A 22,109-nucleotide genomic window follows, 5' to 3' on the forward strand; every position below is an offset into this window, starting at 1 on the left:
GCTCCATGTCAGTGGGGCAGTGGAATCCGCTCCAGGTTTTAGTCTGAGCTTTCAAGGAGCTGTCCACTGCTATGGTTGCGGTGTGATAGTGATTTGGGGAAGAGTGTCAAGCTTGGACTAGAATAATGATCCTGTCGCACAACCCACAAGGCTTGTTTGTAATCCGAATCCTGTTTAAGTGTATTAACCAGCAACAGCTGTCTAGCATCTTCAGAAGCGAGGACTAACTCTGAGAGCCCGTGTGGTGTAGTGGTCAGAGTGTCAGACTGCTGGGATTTGGGAGAGCAGGGTTCAAATCCCTGCTTGGCCATGAAACTTGGGCCAGTCACCATCTCAGCCTAACCTACCTCACAGGGTTGCTGTGAGGATAAAATTGGGAGGGAGGAGAACCATGTTTGTACGCCACCTGGTGCTCCTTGGAGGAAAAGGTGGGATATAAATGTAATAATAAACACACACACGAATAAAAATAAGAAAGCGAGATCTAAATGTAACACCAAATAAATAAATATTGAGAATAAGAGATGAAATATGAGCAAGCCTTAAAATTAAGACCTCACAAGATGGGTTCTGCCAAACCACCTACCTCACAGGGTTGCAGTTTGTACACCACCTGGCGCTCCTTGGAGGAAAAGGTGGGATATAAATGTAATAACAAATAAATAACAATAAAAGGCAGGGGGGGGGAAAACCTTTTTCAGCCCAAGGGCCACTCTAGGCAACCTTCCATGGGCCACATGCCAATGGTGGGCGGGGCCGGAGGCAAAAGTAGAAGGAGCAATCAATGCGAATTCTACCTTTTGTGCACTAGGCTATTGTCCACACACACTCAACACACCCCTCTCTATCCTCCATCCCGACAAGCAAAAGGCATTATCGGAATTCAAGGACACATTTCAGCCAGGCAAAAATACTTGCGAAGGGTGTGAAGCAGTGCTAGGAAGGGGCGTGGCCTGGGAAGAGGAGTGTGTGGCGAGCGAAGTGGTGTGGCCTGGGAGACTCCTGAAGGCTAGAGAGAGAGAGAGACATGTAGGGCTGCATTTGGCCCCCAGGGCTGAGGTTCCTAACCCCTGTTTTAAGCAGATATTCCATCAAATGGCAGTGAGGCTGGAGAGCTCCACTTCCCCCTTTATATCACACTATTAACTTGCAATCCTTTACTACCTTTTATTTGTGTTTGGCCTCACAACAACCCTGTGAGGTAGATCATTATAATTCCTAAATTACAGATAGAGGACAGTAAGAAGAAGAAACCCCCTTCTGCACAGCTTCTCGCCTCCCTTGACATCCCCTTCCTTTCCCTCATGCTGAGTAGGAAAACAGCCCCAACCTGTGAGAAGTGATGATAATGGACTTCCCGCACTCCCGTGTCCTAGCGACTGCATCCCACAGCAGGCGCCTGGCGACAGGATCCATGCCAGTGGAGGGCTCGTCCAGGAAGATGACCGGGGGTCCACCAATCAGCGCTATCCCTGCACTCAGTTTTCGTTTGTTGCCACCACTGGGGAGAGAGAGAGAAAGGCAGCCATGAGAAAAAGCAGGCATGGTGGAAAAGGTTACAGACGTACAACGCCGTCAACGGACCATTCAGTCCTGGCTGCTTTCACCCCGTGATTTACCCAGAAACGATGGACTTAGGTTCAAACCACACACCACTCTAAATGAATCTTTGGGTAGAGACACCCTCACTGTTCTGCCGGTTCCAGTGCGTCTCCATCTCTCTCTTCTGAAAATGGGGGCACCCAACGCTAGTCAAATCTGGCTCCTCTTTGCTGTAAAACCTGGTGGGAGCAGCTCGAGTGTGGTGTTTTGTTTTGTTTTTAAAGTCAGCTTTAAACAGATTTTGCAACTGATTGGCAGATCAACCCATTCCCCCCTCCAGGTGTCACCAATGGAAATGCTTTCCTGTAAGCAACTAGTGAGCTCGCAGCCTTTGAACCCGCAGGATTCCCATCCTCCCCCTTTTTCTTTGGATTGTGAGGGGAGGTTTGGGGAGGAGAGGAGGGCTGGCAAAGCGCTTCTTTCCCACTTCCCCATCAGTTGATGGGATGCGGGTGCCTTCTGCAGGCATTGGCTGAAAGTGGGACTTCTCCGGCACACCACTGATGCTTGCAAAAGCAGGCTTCTATCTCCCTTTCCCATCAGGTGGTGGGGAATGGTGACGGAAGCGCTTTGCCAGCCAAATGCTTGGCACTTCCCACAGAGCCAAGCACAGGGCTGGCAACACCCCTTGCACTGGGGTTCCCAAGTGCCTGACAGCCGCTGGGCTCCCAGGCGCTTGGGGACCCCACATAAGGGATTTTGACAGGTGGGCGGGACAACCCACCTGTCACTCATATGATGTTATGAAGACATCTTGCGATTGACTGCTGGGTTGTCCCTCCTACCTGTGAAAGTTGTCCCCCTCCCAAGCCAAAAAGGTTCCCTAACCCTTTCCTACAGCATGGTACTGATCTGGCTCAGACCATCCTGCATTGGCTATTTATGTCCTTTGAAAAAAACAACCACCACCAAGCATGGCCAGGACTAGGTATATGACTAATGTCATGTGTAGTCTGGTCTTCAGACACCTGAGTGCTTTGACCAGCCTTGAGAGAGTTTTGAGCACACAGCAGATTTTTCCCCCTTCCTAAGGACTAGAACCTCTGCCGCCTCCCAACAAATAAAAAGTTACACAGGTGCTGAGTTTGGGGAATGGGGGCAGACTCAGGAAAAAGAGCTGTACTGCCCCAATACTAGTGTCTAGCAATGACTCTCTGGACTGGAGTCAGGCCAGGTGCCAGCAGGTGGCCAGGTCGGGCACTGGCTAATGGCCCGAGGGGCCCCTCCTGAGGCTGGAGCTCATGCTCCATGATCTGTAGCAGCATTGGATCATGGGGCCCAGCGACCCAACACTGCTGTGGATCACAGAACGGGTGCTCCACCAAGCCAGGCAACACCTCCCATGCGGGCAGCACAGGCTTAAATAGGCTCGCCCGCCACACCTACCTCTTGTGTTGCTGCGTCAGCGTGCTAGCGCACTGTGCGCACATACCTACCTTCACCCAAGATGGCGGTGGGGGCATCCCTAGGCTGATGCCCCCCCCACCATCTTGGGTGATAGCAGGCATGCATGGTGATAGCAGGCATGCACGTGCAGCGCACTAGCACACTAAGCACTGGTGCAGGAGGTAGGTGGGGTGGGCAGGCCTATTTAAGCCCGCATCGCCTGCATCAGGAGGGTGTACCGGGGAGGATGACAATGGGCTGAGTCATGCCTGGTGCCAACCCTGGCTGGAGTTCATGGCGTTGGCTTGTCCAGTAATCAGCCACACCTGCAACTGAGCTTTGGGGGCCTGCCGCGTTCCCACCTCACCTGTATGTCCTGATAAGCTTGTTCGCATGTGGCTCTAAGAGCAGCCCTCGGAGCATGTTCTCCACGCAGCTGCCAATGTAGCGCTCGGGGATCCCCCGCAGCCGGGCATACATGCTCAAGGTCTCCCTCCCAGTCATGTGATCCAAAAGGGCATCAAATTGAGGGCAGTAACCAATCCGCTGCTGGACCTGAACGTAAACAACAGACCAAGGAAACTAAGTCAACAAAACCGTCTGCCAACCTATGCGCTGAAGGCTTCAGTGTCCTACCAACTCCTACCATTGGGTCCTCTCTTGAAAAAAGATTTGTTTCGCTAAGTGTGAACATCTGGGAGAGAAGCCCTGCTTGTAGGGCAGGGAGGTCATAGAGCCTAGCAGCTACAGCGCTGGTTCCAGCTTTGGGGGTGGGTGGGTTGGTGACTAATAAAAGTAGAATGAGTTCCCCAAAAGAAGCTTGACTTTTTTTGTATAATGTGAATGGGTTGCAGAACTGTAGTGATGGCCTGCAACTTCGACAACTTTAAAAGGCGACTGGACAAATTCACGACCTGGGAGACCAGGGTTCGAATCCCCACACAGCCACGAAGCTCACTGGGTGACCTTGGGCCAGTCACTGCTTCTCAGCCTCAGAGGAAGGCAATGGTAAAACCCCCTCTGAATACTCCGTACCATGAAAACCCTATTCCTAGGGTCGCCATAGGTCAGAATCAACTTGAAGGCAGTCCAAATAATAAAAGGCTATCAATGGCTACTAGCCACAATGACTATGTTCTACCTCCTCAGTCGCTGGAGTGCCAGTTGCTGGAGATGACAAGTGGGGGGAATGCTGTTGCGCTCATGGGGCTTCCCAAAGGCATCTCACTAGCTACTGTGAAAACAGCGTTTTATGTTGTATACTGCCTTGATATACTTTTATGAAAGTGCAGGTTTTCAATCAATCAATCAATCAATCAATCAAACAGGCCGGCCACTGGACTAGGTGGGCCTTTGACCTGACCCAGCAGGGCTGTTCTTAATGGTGATCCCAGCTCTACTTATCCTTTACCTTTTTGATATCGGCTAGAATGCTGTGCCCGTCCACATAGGCGTCTCCCGACGTGATGCTCTCATCCCCTGTCAGCATCTTGAAGGTGGTGGTTTTGCCTGCCCCATTGAAGCCAAGCAGGCCGAAGCACTCGCCCTTACTGACCGCCAGGGATATTCTGTCCACAGCCAGACATAAGTCCCTGCTGCTGTACACCTGGAAGTTGAGCAAAACTGCTGGGTCGTGAGATGGCTCGCCCCCAGCTCCTCCCAAAGAAGTGACATCATAACTCGTGGATGGTGGGACCGGTAGGACGGGAGGCAGAGAAACCAACAGTAGGTGGAGCCAGAGTGAATGACAAGAGCCAACCGTTGGATGGCTGACATTTGATAACTAGAAACCTGGAGAAAGCCCTATAAATATACATGATTGGGCTCTAGAAAAATGCCACTTTCCATTTGAGCCCATATATCTCCAGACTTGTCAGAGGTGTACAAAAATTCTATGGATAATATTGATCAGCTCACAGTATTTACACAGACCAGTCGAATGATTTGCTTTTGGTGACAACACTGAGATGTACACATGCATTGACCACTGAGGTCACAAAGTGTTGTGCCAAAGTAAAAAATCTTATTGGCTAAGCCCAAGCTTTGGGGTGAGCATAAAATAGCTCTTTGGACACTAGCTACTGTTATTTCAGCTTCATGCACGTACCTAATTTCCTGGGAATAACGCTCATTGAACTCAAAGTGACTGGATACACATGCAAAAAAGACTGCACTGTTAGACTCCCATCTGCAACACTGGAGTAATAAAAATACTGAGCTACCTTATAGTATCGCCGTACCAATTACTGCACGCATGCTCTGAACACTCTAAAGCTCTATTAGTATTATCAGCTTCACATTAAATCCAGATGGGCATATAAGCCCCCCTCATTAGTCCATGCATCCCTACATTAATCATCTGTGGAATGCTAAAAGGAAGAGTCTCTAGCTCTATGCAGAACAGCTGGTTGCTTGGAGGCCATTTTGATTCTCCATAGGCGACTAGGTAAGTAGCTGCTTACAAGCCTCAATTAAATTACTTAACTTAGCAGGTGCTGGCAGTTTAACTAGCAGAGCAGATTCTTCCCCAATGTAATTTCATGTGTTACGTATCTTCACATATAAATCTTCCTTATACTGAGTCAGACCATTGGTCCACCTAGCCCAGTATTGTCTACTCTGACTGGTAGCAGATCTTCAGGGTCTCAGACAGCCGTCTTTCCCTTTATTTGTTACCTGACCACTTAGGGACTGAATTGGGAGTGCAAAGCATGTACTCTATCACTGAGCTATGGTCCTTCCCCAAGGAGGCACACAGAAAATAGTTAGTTTTGCCATGACCTGATGATTACTGGCTTGTGGTAACATCAAGGTGGGCTTTTTCACTGGTTGCATCAGTGTGGAATGCCCTTCTGTGGTGAAAGATGAGGCACCCCATCAATATTGGCATTCCACCAGTTCATGAACACCTGTTTAGGAAAGCGTTCCCATGAATCCTGAGCCAATCATTTTATTTGTTTTTTAACTGTTTTGACTGTTACACTTTTTAAGTGGCTTGTTTGATTGTATATTTTAATTATGTGCGGATTTTATAACTGATTTTATACTTGTAAACCACTTAGAAGCTATTTTGGCAAGTAAGCAATATACAAATTAAAATAATCAGAATCAGAATCATTTTTATGGGTTCCCAAACAGAGACTACCCTCAAGCTCAGACAGAAGGATCAGATGCTTCCATTCACCTTGGTAAGCTCCTTGATGACTAAGGGACTGTTCAGCGATGAAAGTGATGCTGTTGGTGACTCCAAAACCTTCTTCCTCTCATCTGCAACATCCCGGTCTTCTGGAAGCACAGGGACTCTGTTCAGAAGCATCACCTGTTATGGAAAAAGCCAACAGAAAGCAAACAATGAGCATACAGTAGCTACATAAGATTCTGGCATTGCTGAGCAAGTTATTGGCCCTGTTAGCACATAATGCTAAGCCACGGTTTAACAAACCGCAACTTGTGAACCATGAGCTGTTCCACACACGATCAAACAAACCATCCAAAGTTGTTTCTCCAGAGTTTGGTTTGTTTTCCAGCTGCTCTTATGTTGTGCCTTTGTAACTTGATGAGGACCTGGGGTGGAGTGGCCAAACAAACCATGGTTAAGGAAACACCATAGTCACATGTAACCCCAAGTCGTAGTTAAAGCAAACCAAGATTTGTAAGTCAACAACAAACCACGGTTTCAGGTCACTGTTTGTTGGCAGTAAGCAAACCATAATTAAGCTGCTGGGCAGGATTTGAACAGTCAAACAAACCACAGTTTAATAAACCACCATGTAATAAACCATGGCTTAGCATTATGTGCAAACTGGGTAATAGAAGCATGTTGTATAAATTATAGGGGTGCAATATTTACTTGATTTATCAGTTAGACTAATTGATAATTGGGTAACAGATATTAAAAAATATTGTTAATTATTTTTAATATAAATGCGTATAATAACCATGGGTTCCAGGCAGCATCTCAGAAGATGCATTCCTCATAAAATAGGGCATGTCTTTTCTAAAGTGGCACTTTATTCATATGCTAATACATGTGAGTGTTATATTAAAATTGATAGAAACTCATACAATTGTTCAACTGAGATTTATTTAATTAGTTAGCTGACAGTCCCAATAAGTTGAATTGATTGCTGAATTTGTGTAGAACCAAGACACAGAATTATTTTGCTGCCATTTCAAGGTGTTGGTGTTGACCTTTAAAACCCTCTACGGTTTCGGCCCAGTATATCTGAAGGAACGCCTCCAGAATCACCGATTGTGCCGCCTGACGAGATCAGCCTCGCAAGACCTTCTGTCGGTCCCACCGGTGAGAACAGCTAGGCTGGTACGGACCAGAGAGAGGGCATCCTCTGTTGTGGCCCCCACCCTCTGGAACTCCCTCCCTTTCGATCTCAGACATGCTCCCTCCCTGTCCAGCTATCGCCATGCCTTGAAGACCTGGCTGTTCAGGCAGGCCTACAAGATTGGGACAGATTAATTTTATGTTATAACTGAATTAATGGATGGTTTCTTTAGCTTAAAATTTGATTATGTTGATGTATATGGATTGTTTTTATTCTTGTTGTTCGTCGCCTAGAGTGTCCCTAACCCGGACAGATAGGCGGCTGAAAAATAAAATTTATTATTATTATTATTATTATTATTATTGACCTAAAATACTAAAACAGACCTATTAATATCCTCAGACTCTCAATATAATCCTATACAGAATTAGGTGTACTTAAGTCCACTGATTTCAATGAGCTTCAGTGCACCCAACTCTGCAGAACATTGGGGTGTGTTGGTTTCCCATTATATTAGAAACTTTGGTGACAGAGTTAAATAAACAGCTGAAATAAAGAATAATAAGTAACATATTCTAGGACTGTGTACACTTTGCATTAAAAACAAAATAATATGAAAACAGAGACTTCTGGGTCAAATTCTGCAAGAGGAAAAGCTGAATCCTACAACCTGTGCAAATAGCTCAAATGTGCACATTCCATTATTTTTCATAATTTATTCTCCAGTTCTTGCAGGTTTGCAGGAAGGAGGAAGGGTCTGTAGAACATCTATGGCCTCATGAGCCCTGGAAATCTTTTCCAGCAACTTCTTTGGCTTCTGACATTTCACAAGCACATAGTTTTGCACTTTTAAGGTCCACAAACTGCTTTGTTGAAAGCAGAGATTCACAGGAACCTAGATGCCAATTTCCATGCTGCGGAATTACAGCCCACGCACAGCCCACGGAGAAGCTGGGCTTCTGGGTCTGTCACCCAGGAAATCTGCTTCTCGCCAAGAAGCCCTTACCCACTTCCGCCGCCGGTGCATGCCGCAGATAAGGTTCCTCAGTCTCCAAAGCAGGTTGGTCTCAATGAGGAAGAGGATGATGAGGAAGACGAGCCCCTGTGCAGCCATGGCAGTCAAGTATTTGCCAATCCCAGGGCTCTCCCACGCAAAGTAGTTTCTTTGGAAAGTAATATCTGGAAGGTGGGGCAGAAAAGAGAGAGTGTGTAATCTTAAACTTCATCAAATTAGAATCACTAAAGACTAAGGGCATAATTCAGTCCAAAACCTCCGGAAGGGCTCTTAGATGTCTTTTTTATTGCACATTCATGATGGTTTGTGCTCATAGCACTACCAGGGCAGTCGTAAGCAACTCCGCTTTCAATACTGTTTGCACCTGCTGATATTTTGGGGAACATATTCTGCTGCTTTTCTAAATGCATCTTCCCTACCTTCCTACAGAAATCCCACTTTTTAATACCACAAATGTTCTGGCTTATTTTTGCCCTGCTTTTGTTATGCTATAGTCCCTCCAGACAGTGATAATGTGGTCACATTTGGGAACCAAGCAGTAAAGCAGCATAAATTCACCACTAATGCACTATTACAGTGTCAAGGATGTGTTGCAGAATGCATCCGCAATAAAACACCAGTCTGGAGGGGCCCTACATCTCCTTGACGTCACCAGGAAAGAAACAGGTCTTTCACTCTCCAATCGAAATCAAGCAAGACTTTAAAAGTCCTTCAATTGGGCAGTGTTTGCCCTGTCACATTAGTGTTACTTCATTGGGTCACAGGGGTTGATCTACCTTTGAATTTAGTGCCAGTCATGAACAATGACATTACTGGAGGGTGCCGTTACTGACGGCTCAGTAGAACAGACCCAGTTTCCTGATCCATCTTAATCGAGCCCTTGAGTTGCTTTTCACTCACCACTGTGCCTTCCAAATGGTCTTGGTACATTCAAAAAAATAACAATTGGGCAGGGACACAATCAATTTAAGAGGCAGATGGTCACTTTCAGCTCTGTTAGGGATGGAAGGATCTGACAATTTCAGTTCTGTCAGGTTCTCCAATCTGAAAATCAGTTCTCCACATTTCTGCAGAAATTTGTCATTTTTTTTTTAAAAAACCTAATGAAAAATCTTCAGCATTTTACTGTGAATTTCTCCTAATAAACACATTTTTGCATGCAATTTTGACAAAGTTACACATTTTTGCAAGCAATTTCTTATAACGAATTCTGTTACGTTATTTCATTGATATATCCTATTGCATGCATATTTCCCTAATGTATGCATTGTTGTAAACTCTGGTTGGAGAACTGCATCACAAAATTTGTATTAGTGCAAATTTTGAAGGAAGGCTGTGTTTTGGTTCTCATATTGTTTTGGAAAGTGCAATTTGATAGATTCGGCTTGAAATGCAAACTGAATCAAATTTCTCCCCCATCCATAAGTTCTATTTTCTAGCATTAGCTGCATGACATATAGCCCAAAAGGAAGAGGAAGCGAGCACATAGTCCACAACACTCTTACTGCGATCAGGAACGTAGATGAAGTAGTCCTTTGAACTGTCCTTAAGACTTTCATTTAAAGAGGAAAGTTGGTACTTAAAAGTAAATGAAACAGAACATTGTCCAGCTTATGAACCTACCTACCCACCCACCCATTTCCCGCCCTTCCTCCTAGACATTTGCTAGATTGGGAGCTGTTCAGTATCCAGACTCTTCATTCTCCCTTTAGCGAAATAATCTGTAACCATACTCACAGTAAAATCCCTGCAGAGAATGAACTTGTATCTCAGGATAGTGCCAATCATGAACAACGACAGCACTGCAGGGTGCCACATGTGCTGATGGCACAGTATAATAATTGTGAAAAAAAGATTATGGCAACAGGTAGGATGACATGATATCATAAAGCAGAGCTGCCACAGAGCAGTAGCCCTGGTTTGCACTCTTTCTCACTTTGCAGTGTGCCACAACATCAGATTGCATTCAGCGCGGTCCTATTCAGAGTGGACACACTGAAATTAATAAACCTAAGTTAATCATGTCTATTAACTTCATTGGGTCTACTCTGAGTAGGACCAGCGTTGAATACCACCCATTGATTGTAGCAGGGATGGAAAGATCTGTCAGTTTTGGTTCTCTCAGCTTTTTGTTTTTCCAATCTTAAATTCAGCTCTCCACATTTCCGCAGCGATTTGCGATTAAAAAAAAAAATCTCATGAAAATTGTCCAGCGTTTTAGTATGAATTTCTCCTAACATACACATTTGTTTGCAGTTCTGAGTAACGTGCACATTTTTGCAAGCCATTTCTCATCATATAATGCATTTTTACATGTTATTTTCACTCATTCATATCCATTTTTATGTGCACCTTCCCTTATATATGCATTTTGTAAACATTGGCTGGTTGGACAACAGCATTGCACAATTCAGATTTGTGCAGATTTCAAAGGAGAGCTGTGTTTCGGTCCTCATATTGTTTCAGAAAGCGTGAATTTGACAGATTCGGCTTGGGCTGTGAACTGAACTGAAATTCTTGCCCATCCCTAGTGTACATGGTAGGGGATGGGGCAAGCTGGAAGCAAACATGCTGTTTTTAGTGGCAGCCCTGAGCTGTTGTTTTTGCGATGAGAAGTTCTGACTTTCTGCAGAAGCCAAAGATAAAAGATGATTCTGGATACTCACTAAACAATTTGCAGACAATGACAGACTCCAAAGAGGAAGAGCAGAATTGAATGAACTCGTAGTTCTGGTAAAAGTCGCTGATACTTGTTCCCAAACAGTAGTTAGGTAGGATCAGAAAGACTTTATCCAGCATTCTTGAAAGATCCACCATCCCAAGCTCTGGAAGACAAATGTGGGAAGATTAGAAAGGTAGCCTTTGATAGCCATGTAAATATTCCTGTGACTGCCCTGTTTATATATAGAGAGAGTGCAAATGTGTGTGTCTAATTCTTATTCTTTTTTTCACAGAGCACAGGGATCCATTTGCCCAAGCCTTTGGAGACAGAGCAGGAGAAGGCCTTGGAGTCTATTTTTTTGTTTGTTTGTATGCTGCTATGGTAGTTGTGGTACATTTTAGTTTTTCTAGGTGGTATATGCTTTTCGTGTGTGGTGGTGGGTTGTTTTATATCGTTGCATTAGCTACTTTCTATACATTTGCAGAAGGAGGGGATATATTATCATTATTAGTAAACAAATGTATAAACTACTTCACAGCATAAAGCCACTGAAGTGGTGTACAAGACAAAAGCAGAATAAAATACTCAAAGCTCTAAAAAGTAGAAAGTCAATCCAGCAAACTCTAAAAACAATGAAACCATCCATATCAACTCCAAAAATGACAATTTAGTCAAATATAAATTTGATATTGCATAAATGACTGGGTTACACCTTTGTTTTTATATATATATATAAAAGAAAACCTCCTCCATCATACTGAGGTGTCAAAGAGCAGAGAGCAACGGATTCCATTTGTGGTAGATTTCCATCCAGCATCTCCTAACTATCACTGAGCAATCAAGGAGAGCTACCCATTGCTGGCAAACTCTGAACATCTTACCAGAGCCATCAGCAGGCCTCCTGTTATAGCATTTCACCAACCTCCTAATTTGCGCAGACTGTTGGTGAGAGCTGTGCTTAAGCCACCTATCACCAATCCAGGGTCTCATCCTTGTCACTCCAAACGCTGTATCACCTGTGTGTACCTCAGGAAGACAGCCACTTTTACAAGCACTAGGACAGACAGGACATATTACATCAAACAGAACATCACCTGCAGGTCCTGCTATATAGTTTACATTATCGAGTGCAAAAGACCAGGATGTCATATCCAATACGTAGGAAAGACCACAACTGACCTATGCACGCACTTCAGGAACCACAAGTCGGCAATTTTGACAAAAAAAGTGGAGAAACCAGTTGCAAAGCATTTTAACATCGAGGGTCACAGCCTGTTGGACTTTTCCATTACAGCGATAGAGATGCCAGCAGATCCAACAGCATTGACCAAAAGGGAGAACTTTTGGATTTACTCTCTGGACACATTGGCACCACATGGCCTGAACCTGGAGGACAGTACCACCACTACTTAGCTTCTGCAAATGAAGCCCCTCTGAGCATTCCATCCTCAAAGCTCTGTAACTGCCACCTTGGTAACAGCATTTGTATGTTGGCAGCTGATGAAGGCGGAAGCTGAAACCTCTGTTTGGTTAATCACAATTACGTTCATATATATATATTAGGTGATTAACAGAATCCTTATAGGGATCCAGAGCAAGCTTGAGTGAAGTTCTGTTTGTTGCTTTCTAAACTGTCTTATATATATATTATATATATAAAATAAATGAACAATGAATGTTAAACTGAAGTCCAGAGGGTGTCAAGGCTGGGCTTTTGCAAGAGCCCCACAATCAGCAGAGAGCCCACCACCCTAACAGAGTTGCCATTTCTACTTTGCGGAGAGTATCCAGAAAGATCAGATACTGCCTTAGGGTGGCGTTTTAATGTGTTTTCTGCAACATGCTCTTGACACAATAGTAGCGCGTTAATGGTGAATGATTCTGCTTTATTAGTTGTTCTGCGATGTTTCCCCAGTGCAACCACATTATTGCCATCTGGAGGGCCTATAGGGCAACAAAGTGGGACAAAACCACCCCCCTATACCACAGCGTTCATGATATGAAAAGTTACAGGATGTGCACTGATTGGAAGTGAAGCAATACGGCCACCCAAAACTTTTGCAGGAGCAAACAATATTGAACGTGGGCACCCTCATAGCATCATGAGCATGAATCCTCATGAATGTACAATAAAAGGGATGTCTGGAAGGGCCTTAAGAGAGTTCTCAGGTTGCATGCCCTGCCTCTTCCAGGTTAGAGTGCCACACCCTGAAAACAGCACTGCCTGAAGCAACTGTCTGTGTGAACGAGGACTAAGTTGAGACTATGAAACCTATTCAACAAAGGTGATGGGGTCCCAGAGGTCTTACCTGGAATGCTCATGATAGTGACCGCCAGGAAGGTGGCTGTGCCTGAGAAGATGCTGAAGATGGTGAGGCGAGTGTAGGCCGTGGCGGCCACAGAAAACAAGAAGCTAAGCAGGTACATGAAAGGGATTATGGCCCAGCCGTAAAGGAGAAAGATTTGCATCACATCGACAAGATGGTTGTCCTGGGTGAAGGCTTTCACATCAAAGGCCTGGAATATCACCTGGAAGGATCAACCAATGAGAGAGAGAGAGAGAGAGAAATGTATTTTAGCACAGGGTTTCCCAAAATTTGGTCTGTGGACCACCAGTGGTCTGCGAGCTTCATTCAAATGGTCGAGGACGTGTCCATGTTAAATATTCATACTGATTTTAATTGTATTTTAATTGTATTTTAATTGATTTATAATTTGAATTCTAGGGAATGTAATTTGCGAACCAATAAAAATACAATGTAAGAACTAAAAGGAGCAATAAAAATACAATTAAAAATCATGCACAGGACATTACAATTGCTCAACAAGCAGAAAAACCATTAAGTGGTCTGCCAAGACCCTCAGCAATTTTCATGCGGTCCATGTGGGGGAAAAAAGTTTGGGAACCACTCTTTTAGTAGAAAATGCATGCAAAAAATTGTGTTTTGGGGGACCATTCATACAATTTTACCTTATTTTATTGTTGTTTAGAGAAAAATGGCCCGAATGGATACATGTAAAATTGGCATGGACTGGAAACAGTCTGACTGGTACAACCCTATCAGACAAAGGTCTTTCCCATCCCTGCTCCTTTTAACTGGAGATCATGGAATCTTACAGTCGGAGGGGTCCCTGAAGGTCATCTAGCCCAACCGCTGATTCACTGCAGAGTCTGCAGTGCAGGATGCAACTACAGATGCCAGGGACTGAGCCAGGGACCTTCTGCATGCAAAGCACATGCTCTACCAACTGAGCCACGGCCAGAAATGTCTGATTATGTGCCTGATTAGCAATGCTGCCTCTCTCTCTTGGATCCTTTGAGCAGCCCGTCTTGCTGGTGCTTTTCGATGGTATCAAAAAGCGCTCTCTCTCTCTCTGTGTGTGTGTGTGTGTGTGTGTGTGTGAGAGAGAGAGAGAGAGACATACGTAGCAATTACACCACTGCAGGGTTTCTTTGGGAAGCGTCTGAGGAACGTGAAGGAGTCAACTCACCAGCATGAGCACGCAGGGAATGAGGAAGTTGATGAGGTCCCACAGGAGGGCCGAGAGCCAGAAAGTGATGACATAGACGCCGCTGACGAACTGCACGTGCTTCGCTTTGATTGCTCTCTCGCTGACTAGCAGGAGCGCAAAGGTGCTGGACAGGGACGCCATCCCATGAAGCAAGTTGACTGCAATGACAAAACCTGTCTGGCCTCTGATGGGGCATTAGAGACAGCAGAGGTTAGTAGGAAATGTGCTCTTTATTTTTGATGAACAGCCCACCTATCTAAAGGGCTTAAGGTGGGTGGATGGCAAGGGAAAGGAAAGAGCCAATCTAGGGAAATAACAGGGGATTATAATGTAGACTGAGGCCACAGTTACACCGTACATTTAAAGTGCACCTGGTTGGCCACTGGGAGAACAGGATGCTGGACTAGATGGGCCACTGGCCTGATCCAGCAGGCTCTTCTTATGTTCTTAAAGTGCTAATATTCCACTTTAAACAATCATGGCTTCCCTGCAAGAATCCTGGAGAATGTAGTTTGTTAAGGGTTCTGAGGGTTATTAGGAAACCTCTGTTCCTCTCTCAGAGTGACAATTCCCAGAGTGGTTTAACAATCAATCCCTCTCCCGAGGGAACTCTGGGAATTGTAGCTCTGTGAGGGGAATAGGAGAGTCTCCTAACCGTTCTCAGCATCCTTAACAAACTACAGCTCCCAGGATCCTTTGGGGGGAAAGCCATGACTGTTTAAAGTGGAATAAGAGTGTGTTTAAAATGCATGGTGTGAATGTGGCCTGAGAGTATCCTAGGAACTCCAATGCTAGGGAGAGATCAGCTGGCAGACCTGGACCAAGTCTAGCCCACAAAGGGTTGCCATCTGCACATTCTCCACTTCTTGCCAATCCAAGGGCAAAAGACAGGTGTGAAGGGAATGGCAGGTATGAGAAAGGGATAAAATCAGGTTTCACCAAGCTGTCGCCCACTAGACATTGTTGGGACTACAACTCCCATCAGTCCTAGCCAGCATGGCCAATCATCAGGGATGATGGGAGTGGTCGTTCAAACATCTGGAAACAAGTTAGGCAAGACTAGGATAAGCCATAATGGGAGGGGGAATCCATGCCCCACCCCATCCTTCAAATGACCTTCTGGAAGAACGCGATGATCTTACAATTTCTATGCTGCTATTTCAACCTAAAGGGCCCCAAAAGCAGTTCACAAAACAATTTTAAAAAACAAAAGACACATAGGACAAAAAGACAGCAGTCATTGTATATACTAATAACTGATCTCGATTCTTCAGGTGTCAGGCCTTAAGTAGCCAAAATGGCAATAGCCACGCTTAAGAGGATGGTACTGCTACACTCAGGGGGACTCTGAGGTCTGCAGAACAACATCTGTACATGCTCAGTGGACATGGAATATGATTGATTTGGGGTGGGGTGGGGAAATAAACTTGAAGGGGAATAGAACAGAGTGGCTGGTTTTGTGGAAAGCTGCACTACTCCACTTGGCAACCTCACAGGGTTGTTGCGAGGATAAAATGGGGAAGTGGAGAACCACATACACCACCTTGAGCTCCTTGGAGGAAAGGTGGGCTATAAACATAATAACTAAAAAAAGTTTTTTGCAGGTCATTTTGTTGAAGGGAAAAAAACTAGCTCTCAAAAGTGTCCACTATTAGGGGATATTATTGCTCAACAGGCATGGCACTATAGGAAGCAATCTTAGACCTTCAAACTCTGTAGAATACCGACAGCAGCTTGCTCAAACGCAGTTGCTAATTATTCATTTATAAAAATATTTATACACCGCTATTTCGTTAAAAGCATCAAAGCGGTTTACAACACGTAACAATCACAACCACCAACACAGAATAAAAAACATTTAAAATACACCATGGCACCATTAGGAAGGACCCCACTTCTAAATATCATACGAGGAACCAGCCTTCACAAGGGGAAGAGAGAAACCTAATCAATCTTTTAAAACCAGTCAAAATAAGACATGCTGAAACGCAGAGTCTACAGCAGCCTTTCCCAACCAGTGTGCCTCCAGATGTTGCTGGACTACAATTCCCATCTTTCCTGACCATTCGCAATGCTGGCTGAGGCTGATGGGAGTTGTGGTCCAACAACATCTGGAGGCACACTGGTTGGGAAAGGCTGGCCCAGAGGGCAACAGGCAGGAAGCAGATGGCGTTCTCCAGACCCGTTTCATCAACCAGATGTTTTGGAGTGCAACTCCCATGAGTACAGCACTGCACAGCCGTGCTGGCTGGGGCTGATGGGAGTTGTAGTCCAAAACATCTGGGCTGGAGGGCACCAGGTTGGCGAAGGCTGCTTTAGACCAAGCAAGGACAGGCCCCCAGTATTTATTTTTGTGGATGTTTTGTGGAAGGCCAATGCGGATGTCTCTTACCGCTTCTCAGGAGCTGAGGAAAACCCAGATTCGAATCTCCACTCAGCTATGAAGCTCATTAACTGATCTTGGGCCAGCCACTCTCCCCCAGCCTAACCTACCTCACAGGGTTGTTGTGAGGATAAAAAAGAGAGGGGAGCAAACCATGCATGCCACCTTGAGCTCCTTGGAGGAAAGGCAAGATGTAAAATGCAATAGTATATATATATATTTTTTAACAAGAATAGTTTAAAATTGAGAGAAAGAGAATGCTTCAACTCACTCCCGGAGCTGGTCCTTTGCTGTCTCTGTGACATTGCGCGGCTGTGGATAGTTTGCAACTGTGATGGAAGCATTCAGGCCAACCAGTAACTTCAGCAAGGCATTGTCCACCAGGAGCAGTGCCGTGGCGGAGGAGTGATACGCCTGGTTGTTGAAGAGAGCCGTGACCTGCATTTGGCCCTCAGTTTCTTCGAAGGAAGCTGCTGCAAGGTAGTGCTCATTAAAGGCTCCCGCCTCTTCGACTGCTCGAGAAATCAGGTATTCCTGCAAGTCGCCTACAAATGACACCAGTTTCATCAACGTGATAGGTCTCGTATTTGGGCCTTTTCTGGCCAATAAAACTCCATTTTGAGGCTAGACTTCAGCAGATATTGCTACAGATGTTTAGTGGGAAAAGATTTTTCTCTGTGGCCATGAGGTCTAGAAACTTGCTGTCTGAACAAAAACTGGGCTTTCCAGGAAACTGACGGATGCAGGATGCTGGAAACTATGGCAAATTGTGGCACAAGCTGAGTTAAAAACAGATCTCTGTAAATAGCATATATGCATTGCCTATTAAGGCTTGGTGCTTGCTTATAGCACCTCCCTTTTAAGAAACTGGCAGCCAAAAAGTTGGTTGGGTGTCTAACATTATATGGAACTTTGTTTTCCTCATTTCTTTGCTCCAAGAGCTCTTCCTTTCCCTAGGCTCTGTGCGAGACCCCTACCCCACAAATCCGACTTCTTTGCTAACCAATCTCCCTATCTGACAGATTCCCTAACCGGTTTCCTGCAAGACACACACCCTAGCCACAACCATTCCCTTTCCCTCCCAGCATCTACTTGGATTTTGCACATTCGGCGACTGGGCCTTCCCCCTCAGCGCTTCAAATGCCCATGAACACTGCGAACAAACTATCTGGAGCACATCCTCTTGCTTAAAGGGCTGGAAAACACAATAAACATTGGTTCTCTGCCTAGCACCTCTGCCCTAATTCTGCTACTCACCTACCACCTCCAGTGGTTCTTGGTGCTCAGCATCCACAATATCTTTATACTGCGCTGCTAGTCTCTGGGCCAAGCTGGATTCTTGGGAGACTGAAAAGGGCACCGTTGTCTGGCCGTACGGATTCAAGGTCAGCTTCAGCAGGGAAGAGTCTTGTGACCCTGGAAAGGTCTTGGCCACAATCAGGGCAAGGGCAGTGAAAATGAGAGGCACCAGGAACTGCGCTATCATCATCTTCCAGTTGCGCCAGCTGTACACAGCCCTCTTCATGAACATGGCGTAGAACTGCTGGCAGCAGAGGTAGAACTATGGAGAAAAGGAGCAGTCTAAGGATGCAAAAGAGGTAATGTGGCTCCCACTGTCAAGATACAGATAAGCTTTGAAGTTACCATGAGTTTTTATTACTTTTTATTTGTTTAGGTAAGGTGGAGTTCCACTGGCAGAATATGTAAGCTTCGAAGTTATCAGCGAGCTGCTATCATCTTTATTTATGTATTTTATTTGACATAATTTGTGTATGCTTAATTGTGAAAACCCCTACAAAGCTTGCATAAAATACATATTAAAATTATCAGTAAAAATAAGGAGTTAAAAACAAGTTGACCTAAACTTTTCTAAATGCAAATAAAGTCAGCAGTTAAAAATCTACATTACAAGATAAAATAAAATTGTATATTAAGACGTATATCAACTTTAGATATCTGGGTAGTTTCTCACAAGGATTTCCCCGCCCCCCCAAGTAGGCTACAATACACACAAGGAAAGTAATCTTGGAATCATAGCAGAAAACTCACTGAAAATGCCAGCCCAATGTGCTATAGAATTGGAGGGTGGTGGTGGAGGATGGTGTACTTATAAAACACCCGGTTTTTTCCCTAAGCACTCTACATATGATAAAAGACAAGACATACCCCTGCAGGCTCACCATGTAATATGCACGATACAAAAGGAAAAAGGAATGGGGAGGGAAGAAGAAAGCAAGCACTGGAGCAGCTGCTCATTCTCTAGCTGACGGATGGGGCCAGGTTGGGTCTCTCCCTTACCGTGATGACCTTCCTGGGGGGCAAGGGGGTTTGGCCTCCCAGTAGTCCTTGCTGACTTGCAACACAGCAAGCTGCCTTATCCTGAGTCAGACCATTGGTCCATCTAGCTGAGTATTGTCTACACTGACTGGCAGTGGTTCGCCAAAGATTCAGACAGGGGTCTCTCTCAGCCCTACCTGGAGATGCCGCGGATTGAAATCTGGGGCCTTCTGAAGAAGCCACCCCATACCTCACTCAGTTGCTGCAGTCCCAGGACAAGGAGCAGCGAGAGCGGAGTGTCCTTTCTCTAACATAAGAAGAGCCTCCCTGGATCAGGCCAGTGGCCCATCTAGTCCAGCATCCTGTCCTCGCAGTGGCCAACCAGATGCCTACAGGAAGCACTTCCCCCACTTGGGATTTCCAACAACTGGTACTCAGAGACGTACTGCCTCCAATAGCAGAGGTAGAAGAAAGCCATCATGGCTAATAGCCACTGATAACCTTGTCTGCCGTGAATTGATCCAACCCTCGTTTAAAGCCATTCATGGTGGTAGTCATCACTATGTTCTTGCAGGAGCAAAGGAGAAGCACATTTCCTGCAGCAACTTATACGGATATATCTGGAGCCAGATTTGTTTCCTTCTTGTCATGAGGCTTTCCCTGGGAGGCCGGGATGTGTGTGGGTACAGCCACCCAGTAGCCCTTGGTGTTTTGGCCAGTGGCAGAGGCCAAACCCAACATTAGGACTAATTAAGAAAGGAACTGAGAATAAAACAACTCCAATCTAAGCTGCGCCCACATTCGGGATGCTCAGCCCAGCTGTGCATGATGGCGAGTCCTATTTCCGCCAGCTCCTGTGATTCATCGATTGCTAAGTTCAAGCACCGAAGCACCTATCAGAGCTCTCACCCCTGTGTTCAGCTTAATGTTGGAGCAATCTTCTGTGATCAGAGCCCCGCTGTCGTCCGTCATGTCAGTCATTCCGCTCAGGCTGCTGGAGTCATCCATGGCCCAGTCATTGGATCGCCGCTCGTGCTGGTACTGCAAAGCCGGCAGCTGGATAGCTTGAATGTCCATGCTGGAATCAACCAGCTTGCCAACTCTAAAAGAAAGAGACCAAATCCATGAGAGTGAACAGCCTCTGCTTTTATTTATTACTACATTTATATCCCACTTTTCCTCCAAGGAGCTCAAGGTGGCGTACAAGCATCCTTCAACCCCTCCCAATTTTGAACAGAAATTCATGGCATTGACCCAATAATTTCAGGAGAAACATTTTCATGAAATTATTCCCCCCCACCCCAGTTTGTTTCACCAAATAATTCCACCAATTTAACATCAGAAGCTGCCTTATATTGAGTCAGACAGCCCATCTAGCTCAATATTGTCAACACGGACTGGCAGTGGCTCAGGCAAGGGTGTCTCCAAGCCCTACCTGGAGATGCTGGGGACTGAACCTGAGACCTTCTGCATGCAAAGCAGAGGCTCTACTACTGAACTACCACCCTTTGAGCAAGTCCCAACGAAGCCAATGAGGCTTACTTCTGATTATACATGCAAAGATCTGAACTGTTCATCTCAGATTCCCTCCAGCCCAAAAGACAACGTGGGATGCCTGTTAAAACTTTCAGTCAACTTTCAGTGGAATAAAGCATCATTGGGTTTTGTTGTTTTTTTGCAAGACAGTCTTATTTTAAAAAAAACAACCCAAAATGTTTTTGTTAGTATTTATTTCTGCAGAAGCGGCATATTTGCCTTCCTCCTAGGTTTCCCAACAGCCTACCTGAGAAAAACTTCCTCCATAGTGGTGACCGAGGCTCCGTAACTGGCAATGCCCAGCTCTTCTCGCCGGAACTCCAACTCTGTGAACAGAGCCTCAAACCTGGAAGAGCAGGAGGATTAGAAGACTTGGAAACAGGGAGGAACAGCAGCATTCAAAGCATATTCCTAGCATTCTAGGAAGGGCTGCTACATACCCTCGGACTAATGGCTCGTCCATACAACTGTATAATCTGCAATGTTACCACTTTGTCCTCATTAATTCACTGTCGTCCATATGACGTTGCAAGCTAGTATGGATTTTCACATTCAGAAATCCGTATTAGAAATATCACCAAAAAACTGATACTCAAACCAATAATCAATTGCATTAATGTCCATGTGCTCGAACGCAATGCCGTGGACTTTCCTGCAATAGGCGTTCCATGGGCGTTCCTCCATCATATGCCAAGCCCCTTGTTTCCTTCCCACCCAATAGCACATTCACAAACCTGCGCTTGCGTGGGAATAAAAAAAAAAAAGATTCTACACTCACTAAAAACCAGAAGTTAAAAACAAGTTGACCTAAAAATTTCAAACATGTCAACTTTACATATCTGGGCAGTTCTATAACCCTCAAGCACTCTCCCCCCCCCCCAAGCAGGCTACAACCACACCAAGGAAAGAAATCTTGGAGTACTAACCCAGATTGCCTTTCCTGGGGCAATTTGATTGACCACTCCCATGAGCCACTAATGGCCTAGTGCAGGGGTGGCTAAAGTGTGGCCCATGAGCTGTATTGAGCCCATGCAAAGGCTTTTTGTGGACGCAAGACACGCACACCTGAATTTGGCATTTAAAAAAAATATTGACCACTCCCATGAGATAACATGATGTTTCTTCTGTCCGCACCAAGGCCTATCAATTTTTCCATTTATTTTTTTTTAATCTTTTTTTTTTTACTTTTTGCTTCCATAAGCATGATACTCATTTCCATGATGTGATGCTATGGTGTGTGGGGGTTTTCGTGGCATCCTTCCAAATCTGCCTAATAATATTAATAATAATTGTGCTTCTTCTTATTTACTACTGCAGATTCCCCTGCCGTGAAACCAACAGGAAGCTGCCTTATACTGAGTCAGACCACTGGTCCATCTAGCTTAGTACTGTTTACACTGACTGGCAGCAGTTCCCTAGCATTTCAGACAGGACTGTTTCCCAGCCCTACTGGAG

General features: G+C 45.2%; 1 protein-coding gene across 2 annotated transcripts in view; it reads right to left on the minus strand.

Moving 5' to 3' along the window:
• Positions 1-22,109, minus strand: part of ABCA3 (ATP binding cassette subfamily A member 3) — a 104,742-nt gene that overhangs the window by 7,082 nt on the left and 75,551 nt on the right. For both annotated transcript variants that reach the window (XM_061599439.1, XM_061599440.1), the window contains 12 exons: positions 20,902-21,000; positions 20,028-20,220; positions 18,099-18,402; positions 17,113-17,386; positions 14,438-14,642; positions 13,255-13,474; positions 10,950-11,108; positions 8,275-8,447; positions 6,173-6,307; positions 4,400-4,594; positions 3,356-3,543; positions 1,331-1,501 (listed from right to left, as the gene is read on the minus strand). In XM_061599439.1, coding sequence (XP_061455423.1) covers positions 1,331-1,501; positions 3,356-3,543; positions 4,400-4,594; positions 6,173-6,307; positions 8,275-8,447; positions 10,950-11,108; positions 13,255-13,474; positions 14,438-14,642; positions 17,113-17,386; positions 18,099-18,402; positions 20,028-20,220; positions 20,902-21,000 — 2,316 coding nt within the window. The remainder of the gene's footprint in view (positions 1-1,330; positions 1,502-3,355; positions 3,544-4,399; positions 4,595-6,172; positions 6,308-8,274; positions 8,448-10,949; positions 11,109-13,254; positions 13,475-14,437; positions 14,643-17,112; positions 17,387-18,098; positions 18,403-20,027; positions 20,221-20,901; positions 21,001-22,109) is intronic.

Source organism: Rhineura floridana, chromosome 17 (assembly GCF_030035675.1).
Source record: "Rhineura floridana isolate rRhiFlo1 chromosome 17, rRhiFlo1.hap2, whole genome shotgun sequence".
Classification (NCBI taxonomy): Eukaryota; Metazoa; Chordata; class Lepidosauria; order Squamata; family Rhineuridae; genus Rhineura; species Rhineura floridana.